At 34.7% G+C, this 23,395-nt stretch overlaps 6 protein-coding genes across 30 annotated transcripts; 4 read left to right on the top strand and 2 right to left on the bottom strand.

Moving 5' to 3' along the window:
* Window positions 1–56: 56 nt before the first annotated feature.
* LOC149738948 (uncharacterized) lies at window positions 57–2,397 on the bottom strand. The gene is made up of 6 exons (XM_089875569.1): window positions 2,102–2,397; window positions 1,919–2,041; window positions 1,612–1,807; window positions 1,358–1,540; window positions 953–1,063; window positions 57–697 (listed from the first exon to the last, which is right to left on the bottom strand). The coding sequence occupies exons 1-6, from the start codon at window positions 2,239–2,241 to the stop codon at window positions 482–484; spliced, it is 969 nt and encodes a 322-aa protein (XP_089731695.1). The 5' UTR covers window positions 2,242–2,397; the 3' UTR covers window positions 57–481.
* A 1,137-nt stretch (window positions 2,398–3,534) lies between these two features.
* LOC149738947 (uncharacterized) lies at window positions 3,535–7,996 on the top strand. Of its 25 annotated transcripts, none has more exons than XM_089875599.1 (6): window positions 3,535–3,991; window positions 4,682–4,712; window positions 4,903–4,939; window positions 5,351–5,509; window positions 5,840–6,026; window positions 6,401–7,547. In XM_089875599.1, exons 1-2 carry the CDS (start codon window positions 3,535–3,537, stop codon window positions 4,690–4,692), a joined length of 468 nt encoding a protein of 155 aa, XP_089731725.1. In that variant the 3' UTR covers window positions 4,693–4,712; window positions 4,903–4,939; window positions 5,351–5,509; window positions 5,840–6,026; window positions 6,401–7,547. The 25 variants fall into 25 exon arrangements, with proteins under 25 accessions (XP_089731725.1, XP_089731707.1, XP_089731708.1 ...); XM_089875581.1 differs by having other exon boundaries at window positions 4,051–4,712; XM_089875582.1 differs by having other exon boundaries at window positions 4,051–5,509; window positions 6,401–6,508; window positions 6,657–6,765; window positions 6,836–7,547.
* Window positions 7,997–8,264: 268 nt separating this feature from the next.
* LOC149738946 (plasmanylethanolamine desaturase 1-like) lies at window positions 8,265–12,125 on the top strand. The gene is made up of 5 exons (XM_089875602.1): window positions 8,265–8,616; window positions 8,885–9,004; window positions 9,422–9,655; window positions 10,121–10,313; window positions 10,882–12,125. Exons 1-5 carry the CDS (start codon window positions 8,460–8,462, stop codon window positions 11,024–11,026), a joined length of 849 nt encoding a protein of 282 aa, XP_089731728.1. The 5' UTR covers window positions 8,265–8,459; the 3' UTR covers window positions 11,027–12,125.
* Window positions 12,126–13,064: 939 nt separating this feature from the next.
* On the top strand, window positions 13,065–14,988 carry LOC149738945 (uncharacterized). The gene is made up of 6 exons (XM_089875603.1): window positions 13,065–13,456; window positions 13,701–13,823; window positions 13,911–13,973; window positions 14,033–14,125; window positions 14,190–14,342; window positions 14,546–14,988. The coding sequence occupies exons 1-6, from the start codon at window positions 13,397–13,399 to the stop codon at window positions 14,597–14,599; spliced, it is 546 nt and encodes a 181-aa protein (XP_089731729.1). The 5' UTR covers window positions 13,065–13,396; the 3' UTR covers window positions 14,600–14,988.
* Window positions 14,989–15,093: 105 nt separating this feature from the next.
* LOC149738944 (uncharacterized) lies at window positions 15,094–18,854 on the top strand. The gene is made up of 7 exons (XM_089875601.1): window positions 15,094–15,860; window positions 16,388–16,513; window positions 16,769–16,831; window positions 16,889–16,981; window positions 17,232–17,384; window positions 17,513–17,576; window positions 18,269–18,854. Exons 1-7 carry the CDS (start codon window positions 15,759–15,761, stop codon window positions 18,559–18,561), a joined length of 894 nt encoding a protein of 297 aa, XP_089731727.1. The 5' UTR covers window positions 15,094–15,758; the 3' UTR covers window positions 18,562–18,854.
* Window positions 18,855–19,441: 587 nt separating this feature from the next.
* On the bottom strand, window positions 19,442–21,712 carry LOC149738943 (uncharacterized). Its single transcript, XM_089875600.1, has 7 exons — window positions 21,558–21,712; window positions 21,397–21,492; window positions 21,191–21,250; window positions 20,869–20,955; window positions 20,653–20,805; window positions 20,269–20,380; window positions 19,442–20,028 (listed from the first exon to the last, which is right to left on the bottom strand). The coding sequence occupies exons 1-7, from the start codon at window positions 21,657–21,659 to the stop codon at window positions 19,721–19,723; spliced, it is 918 nt and encodes a 305-aa protein (XP_089731726.1). The 5' UTR covers window positions 21,660–21,712; the 3' UTR covers window positions 19,442–19,720.
* Between the last annotated feature and the right edge of the window lie 1,683 nt (window positions 21,713–23,395).

The following is a 23,395-nucleotide window of genomic DNA, read 5'->3' as shown; positions in this document are numbered from 1 at the left end:
TAAGAAGAGCCTACGTGACGTCATACATATCAAATTAAAGCGATTCGGTACACATCTTTATATATAAGTGCTATGTATTATCATAATTCTTTGCATGCGTTTACAGACGGATACAGTTTGTTTACAAAACGTTACAGTTTGATATTACTTGTGTGTAGCAGTGAGCAGTTTAACTGCGGAATTCAATTTTATTATGCTTGTTACGACGGCACTTTATGATGTTTTTTGTGTGTAAAAGAACAAATGTTTAGAAACTCGAGCAGTTTGCACTGATACATGGCTTTTATATGCTACATGGCCTACTCAATACTCAATGTATTGAGTATAAGTTATACGTTTAAAAAGAAACAGTAGTTTTATTACATACAATGCTTTATATTATGTAAACAAGTTTTTGTCACATTTTTATATTCTTTCTATTATAGAATGTATACAACACAGAAAAATTATTACGCTGTTTGGGCGAAATGTGTTTTTATGTTTAGTAAGCTTTGGCTGTTAGGTTGTGCGCTTCGTTTAATTTTCCCACTACATACTCTTGGGAAGTTATCGGATTTTCCACAACTTCCGCAACATCCGGATCTCCTTCGTAGACCAGAGGTTGGTTGATGACCACCTCGTTATCAGCATGAACAAAATATCCCATCGACCTCCGGGTCATTTTCTCTCGACCCTTCGGTAGAATCACACGATGTTTCTTAATAGAAAAAAAAGACGGTTAGCGTATACATACGATGTTTATAACCACGCGTGTTAAAAAACGCCAGACAGAAACCAAATCCGTGTTTCTTAATGGAAAAAAGGTCACAGCTATCCGTACGTAAGATTTGACCACACTTGTTAATGTACAGAACGTTCATAACTATATCTCGGTTCGTTTTACTTCGTTTTAAACTCGTGTTGTAAGTAGAAAACGAAACGGGTTTTGGCATTGTCTTCATAGCGTTTTTACCTTTGATTTCATTTTTCCATTGGTCCAAAATTGCATTGTGTCACCAATATTTAGAAGTACTGTGTCCTCTATCGGTTGAACGTCTTCATAGTTCTCACCGTCAATAGAAACCTAAATAAAGAGGTCAAACATAACAATTTCTCGGTAACACGGAAAAAATATATAGTAGAGTGGGGGAAGATGGAACACCTTTAGCACATAATATGTAAATTCCCTGATCGAGTTTTAAACAATTAGCAACGGTCTATTGGAGTCGTTATAATATAGTTTTATAATTCTTTAACTGTTCTTTGCTTACTACTAAATAGGATAAGAAAACAAAATTAAACTGTGTCCCATCTTGCCTCACCCTACTGTACTAACAGAATTCGCCAATTATAACGGTTATTTCGGACTGAAAATTACCTGTAATCCACCGACTTGGTCCACAATCAGGAGAGATATTGAAGCCCAATCTGTATGTTCTCCTAATCTTTGGTCGGGAGTTTTTACACCTTCTGGTACCGGTGGGTATCGCAATACACGCAAGCCCGACATATTCCCTTGCTTGTGCATGAAATTGTGGGCTTTGGTAAAATAATCTGGCTCCTAAATAAAGAAGTTGTTGTTTAAGATCATATGCTAATAAAAGTTTCCAGGCCGTTATACTGAGCTCATACCTTCAGTTTCATTCCAACTCCAATAACTTTCAAAATCCGTAGCGAGAGAGCTTTGCATTCTTCCATGAAAGACGCTGAAACAGAAGCAAAGTCTGGAGAGAGGTCATGGGGCCATTTCATCCCGACTGTTAGGTCAAGAGCGACAGAAGCAATGTGGAAAGCTTCTTTATAATCTGTTGGATGCTCAGGATCTAAACTTAAAGAATGGCAGAAGATTAAGATAATTTTGAAAGTTTTATATTCATAATTTCTGTTGGTTTAAATATTTTTAACTATAATTACAAACACAATGAGATGTCAGGCATACTTTTCCGATGTCATCCCGACGTAGCCGCAAAACGTTTTTGGGTCCATGGCATATTTTTCCTTTTCTTCTACAGGTGCAGCAAATATTCCTTCTGCTGCATTTCTCATCGCTTCAATTGATTTCCTAATATATGTAAAGTTTTGAACAAGCGTATAATAGACAGAGCCCTTTTGAAACCGTTACCTGCTGATGCCGGAATTTTTCAAATACAAAAATCCCGCAGTGCTCAAAGCATCTACCAATAGTTTTCCAGTTTCCTTCAGTTGTTCATTCGATACATCAACATTTGGTTGACACGACTCAAAATCAATTACAGGTAGCATTGTAACAGATTTGCCAGCACTATACCGATGTATAGTCAATATGAGCTTCCTTAAGCTGAACTATAATAAAATGAAGTTAACTATCCGACCAAGGCAGCCTTTGTAAAACATTAAGCTGATCTAAACGTGCAAACAACTTTTGCACTGGTATGGGCCAGCCCCCAGTGCAAAACAATAAAGAAGAAGTTTGGATACTTGCAGCGATTAATTACGGTCTACTCTACAGTCTAGTCTATTGACTATGCTCCAGGCTATTAGTGTGTATACCAGTCATCTAAAGAAAACTGAATTCACGCCACAACGCTCTAATAAATGATTTTCAAAGCTGTATAATTCTTGTGAACGATTTTTATGAACTTCGTTACTCATTTATTCTTATGTAAACAGTCATGGAGAATATTTATAGGCATACAACATCAATGTTATTCTGCTATTGGCCTTAGGTTAATACTGGTTAATATATATGCTACATTTTAGTTGTTTGGACCTATTTTTGTGCGTCCACAACCCAAATTTCTGTTTTTATTAATATTTTTCAAAAAAAAGATAAAAATTCTTTATTGATATTTCAATATCAAGAAATAACAATCTGCTGTCGTAGACATATGAATATATTCGTGCGTTTGCATCATGCTTGTACAGTGCACACACCACCTAACATCACCACCTTTAAGCGTAAATGTAGATTCCACATAAGTTTATAACATACAAGCTTATTTACGAAATCCGGTAAAATATGACGGTTTTGCTTGATTACCTTTTACGGTTAGTATATGAAAACTAAGTTAGCAATATTTGTTTTGACGTTTTTTAGTACTTTTTACCTAAGTTGCTTAAACGAAATTCCCATGTTGCAGTATAAATTAATATTGAAACACTACGTGTCCAAAATAAGTCGCGTCACGGTTGACTCATTCCTCCCACATATAAAACCGCGAAGACTGAGATTTCTTAACACTTAGTAGCGAAGGGTGTGTTCTGTGTTATAGCTACGTAGGTTACTAAAACCATAGACAACTTATAATAGACCGCAAGCGTCACTTCTGGGATTCCCGTAAAAATATGTTTTTAGACCAAAAAAACAATGTTAGTTATTCCTAATTGCAAATATTATGTGTGTTTGTGTAGTTTGGTACTAGAAAGTTTATTAAAGTGAGAAAATATTGTTATATAATGCAAAAAATCAAGTTTATTTGTTGCAGATACGTTCCGCTTCAGTGCACCCAGGTTAAAGCAATCTGTTTTCGTTACTCGCGTAAGTCATACGTATTATTTAGGTTTTAAAATATCGGTATGGCGGATTCAGTGGTTCGTAGTTATTTAAGCAGTCTGGAGATTCAATGCGACGTATGTGGTGCAATGATGGCAAGCATAGATGAGTTGCGAACCCATTGCTTGATGATGCATTATGAACAAGGACAAGACAAAATAAACGTACAGGATGTATTTACAAAAACGGTAGCCTTATGCCAGAAGCAGTCCATTTTCAAAAGACCAGTGTCTTTTATTTTAACCAGCAGCACATTTGGATTTATAAGAACAGTTTTTGACTACTACAACAGTATTAAAAAAAATCGGAACAAATTCTATTCAATGTATTCCACATGGTGTGTAACTGCAGCCGATGATTTGGGCATGCCGCAACAACAAGCTGCTTATTTTCTTATAAAACTGATGGATGTTATTGCGGCACACGAAGAAATAGATAAAACAAATAACCCGGTTATAGGGGTGGATGAAAGAGATTCAGGTAACACAGCAAAATATAAATTTTAACAAAATGCTTTAATAGTAGTGTGTTATGTACAGATATTCTTGAATATATTGGTGGTTTTCTTCTGCTAAAGGCAAAACGAAAGTTTGAACCAAATTTTATTGAATGTTTAACCAAAAATCAACCACACAAAAAATCAACCTTTACATCTCAAATGGAGTTAAAAGTTGGAGAAAACCATTTGTTGCATCCATCAGACCAATTTCAACAATTTATAACATGGATATACTATCTGCACAATAAAGAAATTTCTAAAACTTTAAAATCAATTAATTTCATTAATATAATTAACATTATTGAAAGTTCTTCCTTGTTCCTTAGCTATATTGAACAAGTCAGTGAAGAATGTGGTTTGGATATTGCCTATGTCACCAAAGTATTTAATTATATAATTTATTTGTTTGTTAAGGTTTTGGGACATAACTTTGCTAAATATGCTGTAAACATGAAGAATACCAAATGTACCAAATTTTTAGGTGGTTTTAGAGCGGAATTGCGGAAACTATGTAACCTGTAATACTCTTGCATGATGTTTTAGGAAAACTTACTTTTTTTTAGAAACTTTTGGCAGTGGATCGTGGCATACATGTGTCCATGCATTTTTTTTACCAAATGTAGTGTTGCCTCCTTTAACTTTCTTAATAATTTTTCTTTGTGTGATTGCAGACACACTGTAACTCACTTGTGCAACATCCGGGTTTGTATTTCTTCTCATGTTTGATCTCTTAAGTATGATAAACTTTATTAATTCTTAAACTTTAAATTTTAATTTGTTACTTATTCTGTTTTCATTTTTTTACAGATTTCTGACGTTTTTAATGTGGCTTAAAACTTGTTGTTATATCATATATGATCATTTATATTTTTAAATACAAATGTCTTACCAGGTTTCCAAATACAGCTTCCAAGACATCTTGAGTCAAGGTTTTTAAACAAACATATTCAATACCATGTTGCAACAAATGTTTTGTGAGATGAACCATGTTTGTCGTAGTAAACAATAACCCATCATACGTTTGTTTTGCAATAATTCGTTTTTCTTCTCCCGGATGCAGTGTATCAACTTCATTCTGTGTAAATTTAGATACAGTTGTACTTTCATGGTGCAATCCTAGTTAAAACAAAATATTTTACCCGCCAATCTAACAAATATTTCCGAAATTGATTTTCCAGCCAAATCAGTCGTTCATCGTTACAGGATCTTATTGGGTTCATTACACCACATGTTACTATGTCGAACCATCTGCAAACAATTGCTAATCAGTTCACTTATATCATTCCATATATAGTAATTTTACTTATCAAACAATAAAATAAAGTCTCGTGTGCCCTTAGATCCAGGAACATCTTCCAAAGCATATGCCACTCTACGACTAAGAGTATCTCTTGCTAGACCCACTCTCATCTACAAATCAGAAAAATGTTGTGAGTATAGAAGACACTCAAAGTAAACCTAATACTTTTGTAAATGGGTTAAGCTGCATATGAACATTGGTGAGTTTTGTCTTGTGTAGTGGTGATGATGTTTCCATGCTGTATAAAGATTTCAGATGAACCCAAGAAATGTCTTTCGTCTTATAATTTAAATATTTTGTTCCGGTGGGTTTGGAGCTATATAGTGCATTCCGAACAGTCTGAAATGGGTATATACATATTTTTAATTGTTAAATCAGCTTGTGTGAAGTAAACTTACTTTAAGCAAGTGACTTGTATCGGAGCAAAGAAATATCCTTTCTTTGCGAAATGGGTTTGGGCAGGAATACAAATCATTGTGGCTTAATGGTTTTCCATGTAAAATTTCAAAAAACTTTCTGTTTATTGCAGATCCATCGGCCACAATAGCATTGATATGAGCACCATTCACCTCACACGCGATAACACTTTCCCAAAACAATGATGTTAGCTGAAATGCTGGAGTTGTGGTTGTGGGCCACCAAGACAGAGGAATTGAAAGTTCTTTTTTAAACGATCGTACATAAAACACTGCAAGAAAAAGTAATTTTTTAATCACGTAAGTTACATAACAGCATTGTTACAAACACTTACTGCAAATATGGGTGGCAAGTTTGTCAGGTGTCACTCTATCACCATAGTCTACAAAGCCAATAAGCCTTCCATTTTTCATAACCAAATTTTCTTTAACTATAGTAGCAAAGAAATATTTAATATAGTTTAACCAATGCATACATTAGGCTGTGGAACCTTTCATTTCATCAACAGTTATGTAAGCCTCTACTTCCCTTTCCAATCCTTGTAGTTGGTGTAATGCCAACTGATTAATGCCACAGGCAGTTCCAGATAGATTTCTAAATAATTAAAAATATAACAAATAACCTTTTGATGAAAACCATATTTACCGATAATTTCTTAATGTCTGGCATGAAGGTAGCATCAGAACACCAGTTGTTTTCAAATGATCGTATGCTGCAGGTGACCTTGAATATAATTCAATTGCCCAACGCACTATATCTGGATGGTATCGTCGGCATGAAGGTATTCTTTTTGCATTTTCAGACTGCGTTTCAAAAAATAACCTCTGCCACTCATTCATGTTGCTGGCTTCAATGTTAATTAACCCCTGTTAAAACAATAATTAAACATTAATATCAATAAATTCAAACTTTAACATTATTTCATATAGCTACCATAAGTGTTCTGCACTTCAACTTACTGATATATCTTGGTGTAAATTCTCATCAACATGAACTAACTCACTGTCCCCTGATTTGCTTTCAACATCTTTTAAACTGGTATACTTTCTGTTATACTGTGTCTTTATGTCATACTTAAGGCAATTGTAACATGTGTTTCTGTCTTCAGATTCAACTGTTTCAACGGTACAGTTAGACTTACGTTTTTAATCGTCTATTAAAATATTTACCTATACCGCTACATTCTGGCGATCTAACAATTGTATCAATATTTAAACCTGATCCATTCCAAGTTTGAATATGATGGCATTTAGTATTTTTAGTTGTGCTAGCAACTCCTTTGCACAACTTATATCTTGCAAAGCTATCTGCAAAATCCAATTGTGCGACGTTTTATTTGGAACACAACTTAATTTGTAACTTTGATTGTTCTAATGTAATGCTTAATTTATAGTTCAGACACCTTTTGTACCTTACCTATAAATAGCATACACAGGATATAAGTTAAAGCATTATTAATTTGTGAAAGGTTACCTATAAAAGAATATAAAGTGGAAGTTCTCAAATCCACAAATTGTTTGGTAATTCTCCAACCATCAAATGCCACCCACTCTACCTGAACTGTACTATTTAAGCAAATGCTAAAAGATAAAATAAAAGATTAGTATTCCAATAACTTAATTTACAGAATACACTCTTGCCTTATGTGAGGAACTAAATCTTGTTCCGATATCCAATATTCCAGTAAAGTTTTTTGATTCCTGGTAGTTATTGACCATTTGTCTGTATATTTATGCACAATATTACAAATGTTAAATTGACTACTGCTAAAAGATGCTAATGTTCTTATAAATGATATCAATAAAAGCAAGTCAACAATTTATTGTACATTCTTTCGACAAACCTCTCGTTTGTGAAGATAATTTGCTGAAGCTACTGTACACTTTTTCTATGCAGCTATGGCGAATTGCATCTGGTAACGGTTTTCGGCTAACTCGCTCACGACTCTTCTAAAAATGCATTTAGTATATAAATGAAATGCAATATAGGTTCAAGAACAGAAGTTTACCTTCACAAGTACACCACATTTTTTAGGCAATTTCTCAGATGGAAATGCACCACATTTTAACTCCTTCCTTGAATGATAGGAAACTATGTCCTCTGGTTTAAAGTGCGCTTCACAAATACATGCTCTAAATAAAATACTGTTTAAACAGGACCCTAATAATTTATATTGTACGCGTTATACTTTTCTTTTTTAAGTAATTCCTTGATTCTGTCACCCCTTCGGAAATCGCGTAACCCTAAAATAAAGTTTGTCAACTTCTCACGGTGATCTTTCTCGTCGGAACTCCGTGCTAAATCTGGTCTACGAATAGTAAACAGTGACCGCTTTGCGTTTTTTTTGCTGTGGCTATAGAAACAGTTAGGGATGCAACAGTTACTCATCGTGATCGTGGAGTATACGTATAGTAACCACAGACGCTTGTTTATTTACTTTTCAAGTAACCTGTGTGCAATGATGCGTGACTTGTCTGAAACAAATTCTCCGCTTGCGGTCTATTATAAGTTGTCTATGCTAAAACAATTGTATGATTACCTATCTGAGCAGTAACAGTCTTTTGACTGTATTTTACCAATATAAATAGCGACAGATTTTATTGTAAATTTAAAACAATTATAAACACTAAATGGTTCAATGGTTGGTAGTTTTTATCGTTATTAATAATTTGTTTTATTTTAAAGCCTGAAAAGTAGTTGCTTTGTTTTTGGTCTCACCCATAGCCGAACCAATGCGTTCACAATCACGTAAAAACTTGGTTCTACAATCGCAAGGGTCTATGTTGGAGGAAGATATGAATGGAAATAATGAAAACACATTAAGTAGCAAACCACGATGGGGTCCAAACACCAAAGGAGCTAAGACTCTGAAACAGCTATATACACCAGGTGCTTAAATAAGAAAAGCATTTTATCTTAATAAATATAAAAGTGGTTGTTAAATAGTGGTTAAGTGAAAGATTTTTTACTAGCACCGTTTAATTAATTTATAACGATACAGCTTGATTGATGGGTCTTTATGTTGTATTCAAAATTAACTGTGGTGCTGTTTTTATTAGACTAGCTTCAAAAAAATGGCCTATGTAGAGGTTTTATTCCACACTCAAAATTTTTATGTTTTTTTTATCGAAATATTAAAGTTACTGCTTGATTTCAGGAAAGCGTATTCAAGAACTCATTACCTTTTACCTGTGTAATGTGCTCATTGTATGGCATATTTACTACATCATTCGGCATGTAGAATGTGGAAGTATAGTATCAACCTTTTCAGCTTTATGTAAGTTATGACCTCAAAGCTGTTGTAGAGTTTGTTTTAGAAGCTTTTTTTCATTGTTGCCCATTGTTTTGAACATGCAATTGATGATATAAATTAAACGTCATTTCCTGTGATGTTGCAATATCACTTCATCATAAAACCGATCATTCTTGTATGTTACACTATAACACATAGTGTTTATGTAACTTTGTCCGGTATTATGGCACAGTGTTAGCAATAGCACGCTCCTTGACTCACAGTGGTCACTAATGGGTTGTCCAAATTGTCACTAATACTGAAAAAACAATCACCCACAAAGTTACATACATAGTAACTGTAAATCGTAAGCTTGCAAGAGGTGTATAAAACAGAACATCTGTGATGTCTTATAAGGACTTTGATTACGACCCAGAAAAGATAAAAGTTTGTCTTTTTCAGTCCTTGGAATTTTATCGGCTGATTTTGCGTCCGGCTTTGTACATTGGGCAGCAGATAGTTGGGGTTCTGTTCAACTTCCAGTTGTAGGAAAAGCATTTATTCGTCCGTTTCGCGAACACCATATTGATCCCACTGCCATAACAAGGCATGATATGATTGAAACCAACGCTGATAACTTTATGTTGGCCATCTTGCCAATATCTTTATGCATCTACTTGTTTTACACCAGACCAGGTGAATTATTAAACATAGAGACTTTTGTGTGTTTTATCATATCGTCATATCCTTTCTATATTTGTGAGGTCCTATCACAAAGCATGTTATTGGACCAGGGATTATGCCCAAAGTTTGCCCAGTTCTAATACCAAAAAATATAAACTGTTCTAATCTTAAAAAATTTAAAAGGTGGCCACTATTGTTGCTTACATTATTTATAATGTGTATGCCTTGCTTTCTAAAATTAGAAAACCTAATATTTAAGAACTATCAATAATAAAGAGGGCTAACTCAAATAGTACAATGTATATGATAAACTGCCAACCCTGTGTATATTACAACAACGTATTTGTTTATCTAGTTGATATGTCAGTTTGTAATGTTAAGTTTATATATAACTGCTTTGCTCGTATTTTAAATAATCTTATTGCTTTGGATTTTAATATTTTATAATACCTATGTTAACATATGATATCTACACAGATGAAGTCAGCAGCTTTTACAACTTTTCCGTGTACGTTTGGTTCTTTATGGTGTTTGTATGTCTGACGAACCAAATCCACAAATGGTCACACACTTATTTTGGTCTACCAAGTTGGGTGACTGTGTTGCAGAAGTTACACTTGATTCTACCAAAGCAACACCATCGTATTCACCATATCGCACCTCATGAAACGTATGTTGAATTTGCGTTATTCTTTCCTATATGGGTAAGGTCTTTAAGGACTTAGGATTTGGACAAGATTTGGCACTATACCCCAACACTCTTGTGCGTCTGAAAGTGATGTGCTCACTAAAGTAAAGTCCATTAATTTTGTGTCAACTCCAGCGTCCTGACAAAGTCCCATTTTCTGTTCCGCTGGACTTCATCTGAAGATTATATAATTTCCATAATACTTTACAATTATACACATTGCTTTATTAAAGCATCACATCAGTTTAAATCTGAGCTTTCACCATCAGTTTTTAGTATTTGTTCAGTAAATAACCATACCTGTTCAAAGTTCAAACTTTTTGTTTACTGTTTTCAAGCTCGGGCCAAGGTACAAGGAAATAGGATTTCCATGCTTATTTAGTCAATATTTGTCTGCCACAAATAGAACCAATATCGACTTTAATTAAATTTGTTTACGTTTTGTTGCATTTTACAAAGTCATGACTGATTATTATAATTAACAAAAATAATTCGACAAATTATTTTTTGTCATAAACACAATATACAGCGGTGTTTTGTTTCCTGACAGGTATTTCTGCATTACCACTGGTTGGCTTAACTGGCCACTTGAAAAACTTCAGTTCTGGTCAACACTGGAAAATTGCATCACTGTTGTTACCGGTGTTAAGCCACGCACTGATGATTTAAAATGGGCAAAGGGTGGAGCAATGTAGTTCTAACTATCATGAATGGAATCTTACAGTGAAGTTACTGTTATCTTTTGTTATCCTTTCTAAAGGCTTGTCTTCATTCACGCAGTGGTAGTGTTATTTTTATACCAACTCAAATCTGTCATTACACTTTATCATTCTTTAACATACACTTCTTGAATTTTTTATCTCCATTTATTATATAATTATCAAAATCAATAATCATACCATGTGTTTTAAGTTTCAACAAAACACAAGTCTAAACTTATTGAGGCAAAACTGATTTATGTCGCTTTTGTTGTGAAAATGAGCCCTTTGCAAAAGGATTGTTTTTCATGCAATCTTTTTTATTTTTGGTGGTGTAAACCCCATGACCGCATGCCTGGGTCCCACTACTGTTGTATAAGCATAGTATTTAAAGGCAGGGGGTAATGGGTGGTGGTTATTTTTTGTTGTGCATGCCCTTTAATCACTGATCAAATATTTAGTGTTTTTTTTACATTGTTTAATCTTAAATGTTGAAAGACACAGAGAATGTGCATCGTCGTGTAATTTAATTTTCTTCGTTTTTTGCCTTTTTGTTTCTCTGGTTTCTCGCAGTAAATGAAGTTCATTCAGAGTCTTTAAAAAAGACATCCGAATTCATGTGTGTGTGAGATATGGGTGATTTGTGTTATTCTATGTTTTAAAACTGAGTTGTAGCTTTTTGATAAAGAATATTGTCTGTTTTGAAACCGTTGATGTTCGCAGACAAATATGGGTTTTGCATTTTCGGTATGTGATTAATACGTGACTTAACTTCCTAACACCTTTCAATTTCTGATGTAATCTTAAAAATAGTCTACCAGCATGTCACCGCTAACAAAGTTTTCGCATTTTCATCTGTTTTATTGTCAACTACCAAGTATTACGCAATAATGCATGCGCTAGTATTGACTTAGATGTGAATGTATTTAAACTAAGCATGAAAGAATGAGCAACTTGGAAAATACTGGCGAAAGTTTCGTAAATTGTTTTGTGCGCTACTTTTCAAATCTATGAAATTGTGTAACTGTGATTTCGGCTTTGAAAAAGTATGCTTTTTCACGATTTTATAACAAAATATATCTATAGATGAAATGTACTGACCGTGTTACTGACAAGTTGTATATTTTAGGAGAAATAGGCTGTTACAGTTACTGTTATTTTGCAGCATATCATCTTTCACAAGTAGGAAGTAATTATGGTTATAACATATTATAATAAAACGAATAAAAATTAGCAATGACATTTTGCATTGAATTTTTCAGCAATTGCCACTATATTCACTTAGAGTATATACCACTATACTTTATAACCTGGATTTATAAATTGAAACCTTACGTGGTCAAATGAGATAGCACGAGTGGTACTTTTAGAAAACGGCAGTCATAGTAGTGTGCGGAAAGGTGGGACACTTTAAGCACATATTATCTAAATATCCGGACCGTATTTTAACAGTCTATGGGAGTCGCGAGGATAAGGTCTTATAATTGTTTGATTTTTTGTTTAATACCAAGTGGGACCAGAACATGGGATGAAAATGTATCTCATCTTTCCCACCCTACTTCATATAGTCTACATTAATAAATTAAAAGTACGAGATCAAATGAGAGTCATACACTTATAGTAAATGGCAGTCATACGTCGATAGGTCCAATGCATTTAATCGCACTTTGATCCGTTGTGCAATTAACGGGGCGGAGAAATGCAATTGCTTCGGAACGGGAATTGTATTTCTATTACAAATCAATGAATGAAAACAACGATCGATACGCAAGAACTTTAAAGCTTGCAATTCATTCGGAAACCGTGAACATTATTATGAAATTACTGAAACGACGTTCTGGTGGTTGCTAAGACACTTTTTACTCATGTTGCAATAAATTTAATTGTATTGTATGCGGAAATCATGCGTTTCCGAACTTAATTAATTATTTAGTTATCCGAAGATACACGAGTGTAAAACGTTCTGTAATGTGTGACTATGTTTACAAATTTGAATATTTTAGTTTAAATACATGCAATTCACTTAATTGTCAGAGTCATTAAGGATATTAAATTCTACCAGCTTAGCGGTTCTTCTTATTAATATAAACAGTGCTGTTTATGTATAGCGTTAAGGCATAAAGACTCAATTTGGTAGTGGGTTTATACTGCGTACCTAAGATTGTATAGTAGGGTGGGCGGGAGAGGACGAGACTCGGCGTAAGACGTGCCCTTTAAAAAATGTCTTTTTGCTGGTACCCATTTAATGATAGACGAAAAACTGAATGTTTAAACTTGATTTTTAAAGCGTTTAATATTATTTCGTGGTATTTACGTGTAGGCCTATATTTTTGGTCTCTGTAAAAAAATAAGTTTAAAAAAAACAAGATGCCGGCCACGAGATCTGAAAAGGTCAAGAATTATAAAATGGTTTTGTTTGCACTTGGTGTAAGTATTTTAGGTTTACATGTATTAAGGGTGGGTAAGATGGGCCATGTTTTCATTTCTTTTCTCGTTCTATTTGGTAGGCCTATATAGTAAACAAAGAATATTTACAGAATTAAATAATGGAGCACCGCCACTGTAAAAGTGCGTTGCTAATTGTTCAAACAAATTTGGGAATCAATGACATCCCATCTTACCCCACACAGTACTTTACTATAGGTACTTGAAACAACGCCTTTTATAACAGATAACCGAAACTTTGCTCGGATGTGTGAGCATAGTAGTGGGGATCGTTCTGGCTGTCAATCTAGTTAAGTTCAGCTTTTTCCTCCCACTAACATTTGTTGAAGGGGTATGGTGTGGAGTTTGGGTAAGTATGCACTCACATAGCGTTTTATTATCTTCTTCTTAAGCTGTGTCACCTACGTACACTAATCACGTCGCATTTTTAATCTAGATTTTGGTGGCCGGTGTACTTGGGATAGTCATTTCCAGAAAAGAATCATTAAATTCTTGTATGGTAAGTTTTAGACACCAGCAACTTTATCTCAATTAAAAGGTATATTTCCGACTTTTCAGATTAACTGCCACATGGGATTTGCGATCACTGCTGCAGTTTTTGCCGTCGTTCAAATTGCCCTTGCAAGCTTGCTAACTACATTTTTATGGAATGCAAGTTAAAACATTGCCATAATTTATAACTGATCGACAACTTTTATCAATCTTTGTTTCACAGTTGTCTACTTTGAACTCTAACTTAACAATGGTGCTTGCCATTGTTGGATTCGTATCGTTTATTGTTTGCATTGTGAGTGCTAGTTTCTGCTGTCCTCTACATACAGCGGGAATGGGGAGACTCAGCTGCTGTGGGGCGTGTTGCTGCGACGAGGTATGACGTTTTGAAACCTCTTATTCATAGGTTTTTTTTTCGTTTAGTAACGGAAAATATTCTATTTTATTGCCCCATTTTGTAGTAACCATAGAACATTCAAACAGTTATAAAACCGTATCCTTAGTTGACCCGAAAGTTGACCCGTCTTTCTTCACCCTACTCATTTTCTTAACTTAATCACAAAATATATTTATGTATAGGAAAGTGCACAGCACCAGAAAACTGGAACACCAAATGTTGCGTTTGTGCAATAACCTCCATTAAACCAAACGATTCTGTTTGCTCAAACACAAATTATTCTTCGAGACCCATATACCACGATGAAAGAGGACATCATGTGTCAGAAAATACTACATTAATTTAGTAGTGACCATATAGCTTATATATGTAGCATGCTTTAGTATCATTTATACATGTCCATACCAACAATTAGTTATGTAGGTTCAAATATCGTTTGCTATAACAGTATATTAGAATCATATGTCTTATATCATGTTTAAATGGAAAAAAACACATATATCTAAAGCACGGTTGAACACTTTTATTACCAATATATTTTTACGTTGCATGTTCTACCCTTGACTTGCAATGTATGTGTATTCTGTCTTACGGTGATTTTAAATAAAACATAACTCGTGTTTAAGTCGTTTCGGGATAAACAGCAAAGCTTGCTGATTCGCTGAGCAGTATTTTGTAATTCTGACGTCACACACGTCTTGTCTTTGGTGCAGACTTTGGCAAAACAACACAGTCAAGTCAAGTCAGAATATTAATTCAGTTTCCGAAAAAGATGTAGTTTATACTCAGGTAACAAGACATAAACCAGTTTTTAAAATGAAACAAATTATAAGTTACCAATGTAGAATGGAAACATGTGTAGTCTATAACGTAAGTTTTATACTGTCGAGTTATTTTGCAATTAAATATTTGAAAGCATGATCAAAGCTGTTTATAGCTTATGTCACGCGCATACGTTATGTCAAATCACGAGTAAGAACAAGGGAAACACGTCACAATACAACTCTAATGCAAGTTTATTATTTCGATTAATACGTTTTTCTATTTAGAAAGACAAATAGTTATGCTAAAGAACGAGATGCAAAAACTATATGCATAATTCTTCTGCTGTTGTCGAAGGTAGCTAAGTATAAGAAGGCCTGTAAACATCGATACACGTTCAACAAATCTAAAACCGTATGCTGATCTGCAGAAAACTCCTTTATTTGTTTATTTTCAAACTTTTAATATTCTGGCATTGAATGAGATCATTTCTTTTTTAGAAGACAAAAACGTAATTAGTTGCTCATCAAAAACTGTACGTCTCAAACACCTTATTTGTTTATTATAACTTGCACATAAATTATCGTTGATTGCAGAGTTTGATATTCTATTTATCTAATTTATATAAACGAGATGGCGACTGTAGGCCCGACTGCAGTGATGGTAGTTAATTCGCCACCAGCAGTTCAGTCACCGAAATTGAGAACCTACAAAAATATTGTGTTTGGCCTCGGTGTAAGTTATAGTTAAATTTGTATAGCATATACTATTTAAGTTGTGAGTAAGTTAAATCTATACCATATAAATAGTAGGGTGGGGGAAGATGGGACACCTTTAGCAACTAATATCCAAATATCCTGAGCGTGTTCTAACCAATCAACAACGCTATATGGCTGTCGTGAGGATACGGTTTGATAATTATTTGAATTTTCTTTGTTTACTACCAAACGTAGCAAGAAAATAGAATGATATGGTGTCCCATCTTCTCCTACCCTCTATATGTAGTAGAGTGATAGATGGGACACATTTTAATCCATTTTCACGTCCAATTTAGTAATAAACAAAGAAAATTTACAGAATTATAAAACCGTATCCTTACGACTCCCATAGACCGTTGTTAATTCTTTAAAACACGAATATAATATTTAGATATTATGTGCTAAATGTGTGGTCCCATCTTACCATGCATATTAATTAGACTGTCGAGTTAGTTAAATTGATACAATATATACGATAAATGGTGTAAATGTTTGTTTTATTAGGTGGCTGAAACGGTACTTGGTTTTCTAAGTATGATATTGGGAAGCGTACAGAGCAGTTCTATAACTGGATACGGATTTTACGGCATCCCGTACTCATATGCTGAAGGCATATGGAGCGGAATTTGGGTAATGTTTTTATATATTCATTATATATATATATGCAAATATTGTATAGTAGGATGGGGGAAGATGGAGAACCTTTTTATTCTACTTCCATATGGAAATAAACAAAGAAATATAAAGCCCTATCCGCACGACTCACGCATTTGTTAAATGTTGGAAAAACATGATCAGGATATTTGAATATTGTTTGCTAAAGATGTCGCATCTTACCCCACAGTACTATAGTTTTAAAGTTATGTCACCAATTTTCTGTTTTAGGTCTTAACTGCCGGAATTTTGGGGATAGTAGCTTCCAAAAAAGAACGACCAACATCATGTCTGGTTAGTAGAGAATCTAGGTACCTGCATTCGTGTGATTTAATTGGTATCTTTTTTTAGATTAACTGCCACATGGGAATCGCGATTACAGCTTCAGTAATCGCGGCGTTTCAAGTTGGACTTTCAAGCGTTTCTGCTGTTATTTTTTCACGGGTATTGTTACGTTATATGGGTGGGGGAGACGAGACACCTCAAGCACACATTTTTACAAAAGCCTAGCCGTGTTTTATACAATTAACAGTGGTCTATAGGAGTCGTGAGGATACAGTTTTGTAATTCTTAAAATGTTCCAAATGAGACGAGAAAATATAATGAAAAAGTGTCCCATCTTCCCGACCGTGTATTAAATTCACATTTTGTTGCTGCCAGCATGTAACACTTAAACCCTAAAATTGTTTTACAGTCGGGTTTGTTATATTTTAACATCGCAGTTGTGTTGTGCATTGTTGGATTCTTATCATTTGTGATTTGCATTGCAAGTGCAAGTTTGTGCTGTCCTCTTCATACAACGGCCATGGGAACTCCTAGCTGTTGTGGGGCGTGCTGCTGCGACGAGGTACGATGAAATATTATTTATGTATCATATAGGTTTTAAAACATTTGAAAAAATGCTAAAACTTGCCAGTTGTGTAAACTCCTATAGATCATTTTCATTGTAGTAATAAATTTTAAACATATTTATAGAGACCTGCAGGGCGTCAAGTTACGGTTCAATATACTCAACCCGAGACAATCATACAAAGTTCAGGTATTCTGTAATAAATAATAAGTTGCCAAAGTTATAATTTTTTGAAGTATAAATGATATTAAATGTCAATTTTTGACCATTTTTTCCATGATTTTTCCAAGTTTTGTCCAAATTTTGATAATATTGTCCATATTTTTGACTGTTTATTTCCATGTTTTGTTCATTTTTTTTATATTGTTTTGTCATGTTTATTTAAAAAATTTTTGCCATGTTCTGTTTATGTTTTATTAATTTTTTCATATTGTTTTTTTTCCAAGTTTTGTCAATTTTTTGGATATTGTTTAATCATGTTTTGTCCAATTTGTTTTCATGTTTTGTTTAACTTGTTTTGGTAATTTTTTGACCATGTTTTATCTATGTTTTGTTAAATATTTTGGATAATATTTTGTTCATGTTTGGTCCATTTTCCTTTTTTTCAATTTTTTTATATTGTTTATTTTTCATTAGTAGTCCAATTTTTTTTCATGGTTTGTCCATGTTTTATTCATGTCTTTTTTCAGGTTTTGTCAATATTTTTGGCTATGTAATATACACGTTTTGACCATGGTTTTTAATTATGTTTTTCATTTTTTTATATTCTGTCAATTTTTTTTATTTTTTAAATGTTCTTTTTGTCCTATATAGTTCTCCCATGTTTTGCCGAGTGTGCAACCAGCCTACTGAACATATCTATTAATTAGCCTTCTGTTTAGGTGGTATACCGATAGTGAGTACTTACGGCCACACAAGTATTCCTGGTATTGCACAGCCACAAGCTTATATGGTGCAAAGTCAATCTGGACAAGCACAGGGTATGATTACGTACAACCCACAAATGGCGATACATCAGCCGTCGCAGCTCGTACCTATTGTACAACAAATGCAAGCCGAATCTGCCAACCCTGAAGTTTCGATACAGAAAGAGGCGCAAGTTTTTGCTGATGCCAATGAAAAAGAAAACACCCCTCCGGAAAATCCGCCAGCTTATTCGGCAACTGCTGACTGAGAAACTTCAATGTAAAATCGCAGTGTATATATTAACCAACCGTCTTTTTCGGTGTGCATTGCATGTGACCCGTAGTACTACATACAGCAGAGCATTACTGAAAATTGTAATATCAATTCCTTTATACAGACCTAAATGTGAATATTTTTTGCTGTTATAATACATTAACTATTTATGCCAATACAAAACTGTTATAAAGTACCAGTTTTAATAAAACAATATTTACGATCACTAATGGTTCATATGTGTGTTATGTGTGTCTCCTATAAGATATAAATACAATGATGATCTGACTTTGTCCACATAATTATAAGAGTTTTGTGTTTACAGTTTCAAGAGGTTAGTGTAGTGACTAAGGTCTATAGTCGTTACGCCCAACCGCTTTTCTGAAGTTAATTTTTTTTTATAGCTGGCTTTATAGTACTAATTCGTTCAACTGTGTTCATTTAAGTACAGAGAATCAGGTCCATTATTTATTGGTTTTGCAAGTATAAGTCACTTGAATCTTGTATTTGTAAATTAATTTTCCGCGTATAGCTTATATAGGGTACCCATATTATACAGTACGCGTAGAGTATGGTGGGCATATATCAAATAATAGCTTTAGTAAAAGCATTAGTTAGAGTGGTCAAAGATCATTCACAAACTTAAATGTATAGTAAGGTGGGAAAGATGGGACACCTTTTCATTATTTTCTTGTCCCATTCGGTAGTAAGCAGTAAACCTTCAAAAATTTATAAAATCGCATGCTTACGACCAATTGGTAATTGTTTAAAACACGACCAGGATATTTAAATAATATATAGCTACTAAAGATAACCCTATTTTACCCCACCCACAGTACCATACATTTTGATTCTAAGTTTTACAAGTGGGACACTAATGTGCGGCAATTTATTTAACTTGCAAACGGACAATTGCGCCAAAATCAGAAAATCGCTCGTGGCAATAAAAAAGTTATGTTTCATAAATGAGATTCGTGCCTTGATTTTTTATCCATTTAAGTCTTCCCCCGGGAAGTTTGATGAGTGCCAATAAAATACTTATTAAACAATTGATTTCAAAAGCAGACGCCTATATGGGATAACGGGAATTTATATAGTACGTACATCGCCGTTTTTACGCAATTTACAAAAGTCAAACGATTTTAGTCAAATGATCAGTTAGGAAAATAGGCTGGTGGGTTGGCTGGGAAGGCTGAGGGATTAACCGTATTCTCGGTTTGATTGCTGGAAGCCTCGGCTTCCGTCTGCTTTTGAGATGCCGCTTCAGAATTCGCTGTCACACCTTGTGCTTGCTGTAACTGAACACTGGACATTTGTTGAGAGTTTTGCACATTTGCTATTGGTTGGTTTCCCACGACCATGCCTTGTGGTTGACCTGGCTGTCCTTGTACAATAACGAACTGCTGTGCATTGGTCGGGAGACTTGTGTATCCGTATGGTGTGCTCAAGAATCGTTGGCCACCTGAAACAAGATTTTTCGTATATTTTATTTTTATACTTATTTTTTCGACACAGGTATACGTATGTGTTAATCTACGTAGTTACACATTTCAATTTTGTTTAAGAGACACTTCAAATATTACATTTTCCAAACAACAATAAATCTACATGCACATTTATTGTGCCTATTCAACAAAATATTACGTTTTTTTAAAACCTAAAAAATAGTAGGACGAGCTTTTTACTGTAGAAACTATTTTACCTGGGTTTTGCACAATTAGTTGTGGTTGGCCGGCATACTGAACCACTTGGTTTTGAGCGGGTTGTTGCTGCAAGTATACCACACGAGTTCCAGCTTGGTGGTGAACAGAAATCTATATATATTAAAATGCAGAATATGAACAGTACTATATTATTTTTACACACACGGTAATTTTAGTTGTAATTCAAAAAGGTAGAATACTTATAGAATTGTATTACCGTATCCACATGGATTTAAAAAGGGGTAATATATGTTGAAAACACGATTAGAAAATATGGGATTTATGTGCTAAAGGTGTCCCGTCTTCCCCGGCCCTACTGCATGTATATTACAAAACGCTGTAACATGCAGGTTTATGCAAAAGTCCAACCGAAAGCAGCTTACCTCATCACAGCATCCTGCGCCACAACACCCGTAGCTTCCTGTAAGAGCGGTATGTAGAGGACAGCAGTAACTGGCACTCACAATGCATATTATAAACGCTGCCAAACCAATGATCACCAACACAATTGAAAAAGCAGTAGCCACTGAAGACCACTGTAAAAATATGCAGTGTCAATAAAACCATTGCGTGAATATCCATCAAAAAGTGTGTATCACCATATATATACTTTGTACAGAGGCGACCGTCACTTGTATGGCTGAGAAAACGGAAGCGGTGATTGCGAATCCCATGTGGCAGTTGATCTAAACACACAATAACTTATTATGTATTGTTCGGTAGGGTAAGATAGGATACTTTAGCACATAAGTTCCAAATATCCTGATAATGTTTTAAACAATTAACAACGGTCTATGGGGGTCGTTAGGATACGGTCTTATAATTCTTTGTTTACTACCAAATGGGACGAGAACATAGTATCAAAGCCAAAAGTACCCCATCTTCCACTACCCCGGTACATTATTTATAGGTTTAACTTACCAGACACGGAGTCGTTCGTTTTCGGGAAGCTACTATTCCAAGAATACCAGCAACCAGTATCTAAAAAATATTTTGCAAATTAGTTTTTGTAAAAAAATTAAACAGTCGATATTTTGTAAAATTAATGTTCATAAACTACATGAAGTTAAACGGTTGACGAAAGTTTGTAAGTGCCTATTCTCTACAACAAAAAGCACGGTACTTACCCAAATTCCACACCATATTCCTGCGCCGCTACTTGAAAAGCAAGCCAATACAATACCAAGTAAAATACTGATCGATCCCAGAACGGTTTCGGATATCTGCGTGTTCAAAACAAAACTCAAAACCTGGAGTTGGTGCTGTCTTGTACACATATATTACTTACACATAATCCCACCATGATCTTTTTATATTTCTTCAGCATTGGTGATTGAACATTGGCTGGCGAGTTCACCACTACAGTAGCTGACGGATTTACAGCAGACATATTTTACAAATTTCACAACTACACTGTAATATGCAATAAATTTAATTATTGACTTTACTATTGATCCGCGATTTTCGACCTTACTCTACCATTTTTAGAAATCTGCCTGCTTAAAAATCGATGTGCCTATGCCATTCTAGCAGCCTGAAACAAAGTAGTTGGCGAACATTTACGTATGTACGCTATTTTTAAGATACAATTTATTCAAGGTTATGATGGCACTACATTTAATACACTAATAGCAACAAGGTGCCTGACATACGTAAATCTAATAGTACCGAATTTGCCATGCTAACAGTAACAACGTATGATAAACCGAACCACTTTAGCAGATACCATTCATTTAAATGTTCGTAGTATCGCAAAACAAACGTGATCTCTTAATAGCTACATTCTAAGCAATTTAAAACTGAGCTTTACGTAAACTTGCCCTATTTAAGTTTCTAGCACAATAGTTGAGCCTAACCAGTCTGGATGTTCTGCTTGACTGCTTTGCCCTGCGGTTGTTTTTGTCTGGCGAACTGGCTTAACACCACAGCAGTGAGTTCGGAATAACACCAAGGAACCTCGTGCGCGAGACTCATACTGTGCGTCACAAAGTGTAAATGACGTCAGAATTCCTCAAGTACCCGTCGCCAAACTAGACGATAGTTTACTGTTTTATAACAAAATGAAAAACGAATTTATAACTTGGATTACTTGACGCAACCCCAACTTTTTCAAGCTTTATAGACTTGATTTTCATAAAGAACCCTACCAGGAAACGCCTGTGCAACAAGGACAAGCAGTATTTGCTGGTCCAAATATTACAATCCAAAAGGTCTTGGAAGCCCACCAAATCGGGGAAAATGTTCCTTTTTGCCCCCTAGAATACTCCCTATACTGAACATGTTCCATTTGAAAGATGTAAAAATTGCTCGCTTTGCAGCTATTGTGATACCAGCGTATATGTAACTGTTTTTGTTTTATATAACAATGTTACACGTGACGTATATACGCATAGTTGGGTGGGGAAGGCGGAACACTTTTTCATTTTACTTTCTTGTCCCATTTGGTAGTAAACAAAGAACATTCAAGGAATCATAAAACCGTATTCTCATTACTCATATAGACCTATGTTAATTGTTTAAAACACGATTAGAACATTTAGATATTATGTGCCAAAGATGTCCCATCTTACCCCACACCACTATAAGCGTGGTTTGAACGGTAGTCATACGCATTTACAAGCTTGTCCACAATCATTGTTTATAATAGCTAGAACGCGGGTGTCATATTTCTTACTTGGTGTAGTGTCTTCATACATGTCCTATTGTGCTTGCGAGTTGCCAAGTATGTGAATATTATTGGTGATTTTATCGGCGACTGCTGCCAATTTGAAGTCACGAGACGAAATCATAGCGTTATTTTGCCTGGGGGCACAAATGTGATGTTATGTTCAAACCACGAGACGGGAGTGCTAGCCACTGCTGTGAGGACGTAGCAGTTTTGTTTAAGCTATTCTCTCAGTTAGTTCCATATGTCAGAGCTGTTTTCTCAGTTAAACATACAGATATAGATTTCTAATTATAACATCAGGGCGTTTCAGTCAAACTTTTTCTGATTGTTTGTACAATTTCAGATTATCATTTATGTTTTATTTTGTACCATTAACGAAATACAGTGTCATAGTTTGCTGGTGTGTAGTGTCAATCTTTCGCACTTTGCCAGTATTATCACGTCGTTATTGTGAATCA

This window comes from Ciona robusta, chromosome 3 (genome assembly GCF_009617815.1).
Source record: "Ciona robusta chromosome 3, ASM961781v2".
Taxonomy (NCBI): domain Eukaryota; kingdom Metazoa; phylum Chordata; class Ascidiacea; order Phlebobranchia; family Cionidae; genus Ciona; species Ciona robusta.
Note: the sequence above shows the minus strand (reverse complement) of the source record. Positions and strands in the feature narration are given on the sequence as shown.

Excerpts from the sequence above, each read along its gene's own strand:
- LOC149738948 (XM_089875569.1), bottom strand. The coding sequence starts at position 2,241 with ATGCTACCTGTAATTGATTTTGAGTCGTGTCAACCAAATGTTGATGTA. Across the intron at positions 2,042-2,101 it reads AAAAATTCCGGCATCAGCAG|GAAATCAATTGAAGCGATGA; the intron begins GTAACGGTTTCA and ends TACATATATTAG. Across the intron at positions 1,064-1,357 it reads ACCAAGTCGGTGGATTACAG|GTTTCTATTGACGGTGAGAA; the intron begins GTAATTTTCAGT and ends CTCTTTATTTAG.
- LOC149738947 (XM_089875596.1), top strand. The coding sequence starts at position 3,535 with ATGGCGGATTCAGTGGTTCGTAGTTATTTAAGCAGTCTGGAGATTCAA. Across the intron at positions 3,992-4,050 it reads GGTGGATGAAAGAGATTCAG|ATATTCTTGAATATATTGGT; the intron begins GTAACACAGCAA and ends TGTTATGTACAG.
- LOC149738946 (XM_089875602.1), top strand. The coding sequence starts at position 8,460 with ATGCGTTCACAATCACGTAAAAACTTGGTTCTACAATCGCAAGGGTCT. Across the intron at positions 9,656-10,120 it reads CTTGTTTTACACCAGACCAG|ATGAAGTCAGCAGCTTTTAC; the intron begins GTGAATTATTAA and ends ATATCTACACAG. Across the intron at positions 10,314-10,881 it reads CATATCGCACCTCATGAAAC|GTATTTCTGCATTACCACTG; the intron begins GTATGTTGAATT and ends GTTTCCTGACAG.
- LOC149738945 (XM_089875603.1), top strand. The coding sequence starts at position 13,397 with ATGCCGGCCACGAGATCTGAAAAGGTCAAGAATTATAAAATGGTTTTG. Across the intron at positions 13,457-13,700 it reads TGGTTTTGTTTGCACTTGGT|ATAACCGAAACTTTGCTCGG; the intron begins GTAAGTATTTTA and ends CTTTTATAACAG. Across the intron at positions 13,974-14,032 it reads AATCATTAAATTCTTGTATG|ATTAACTGCCACATGGGATT; the intron begins GTAAGTTTTAGA and ends CCGACTTTTCAG.
- LOC149738944 (XM_089875601.1), top strand. The coding sequence starts at position 15,759 with ATGGCGACTGTAGGCCCGACTGCAGTGATGGTAGTTAATTCGCCACCA. Across the intron at positions 16,514-16,768 it reads GCATATGGAGCGGAATTTGG|GTCTTAACTGCCGGAATTTT; the intron begins GTAATGTTTTTA and ends TTTCTGTTTTAG. Across the intron at positions 17,385-17,512 it reads GGGCGTGCTGCTGCGACGAG|AGACCTGCAGGGCGTCAAGT; the intron begins GTACGATGAAAT and ends ACATATTTATAG.
- LOC149738943 (XM_089875600.1), bottom strand. The coding sequence starts at position 21,659 with ATGTCTGCTGTAAATCCGTCAGCTACTGTAGTGGTGAACTCGCCAGCC. Across the intron at positions 21,493-21,557 it reads AGATCATGGTGGGATTATGT|ATATCCGAAACCGTTCTGGG; the intron begins GTAAGTAATATA and ends TTGAACACGCAG. Across the intron at positions 20,029-20,268 it reads ACTAATTGTGCAAAACCCAG|GTGGCCAACGATTCTTGAGC; the intron begins GTAAAATAGTTT and ends ATCTTGTTTCAG.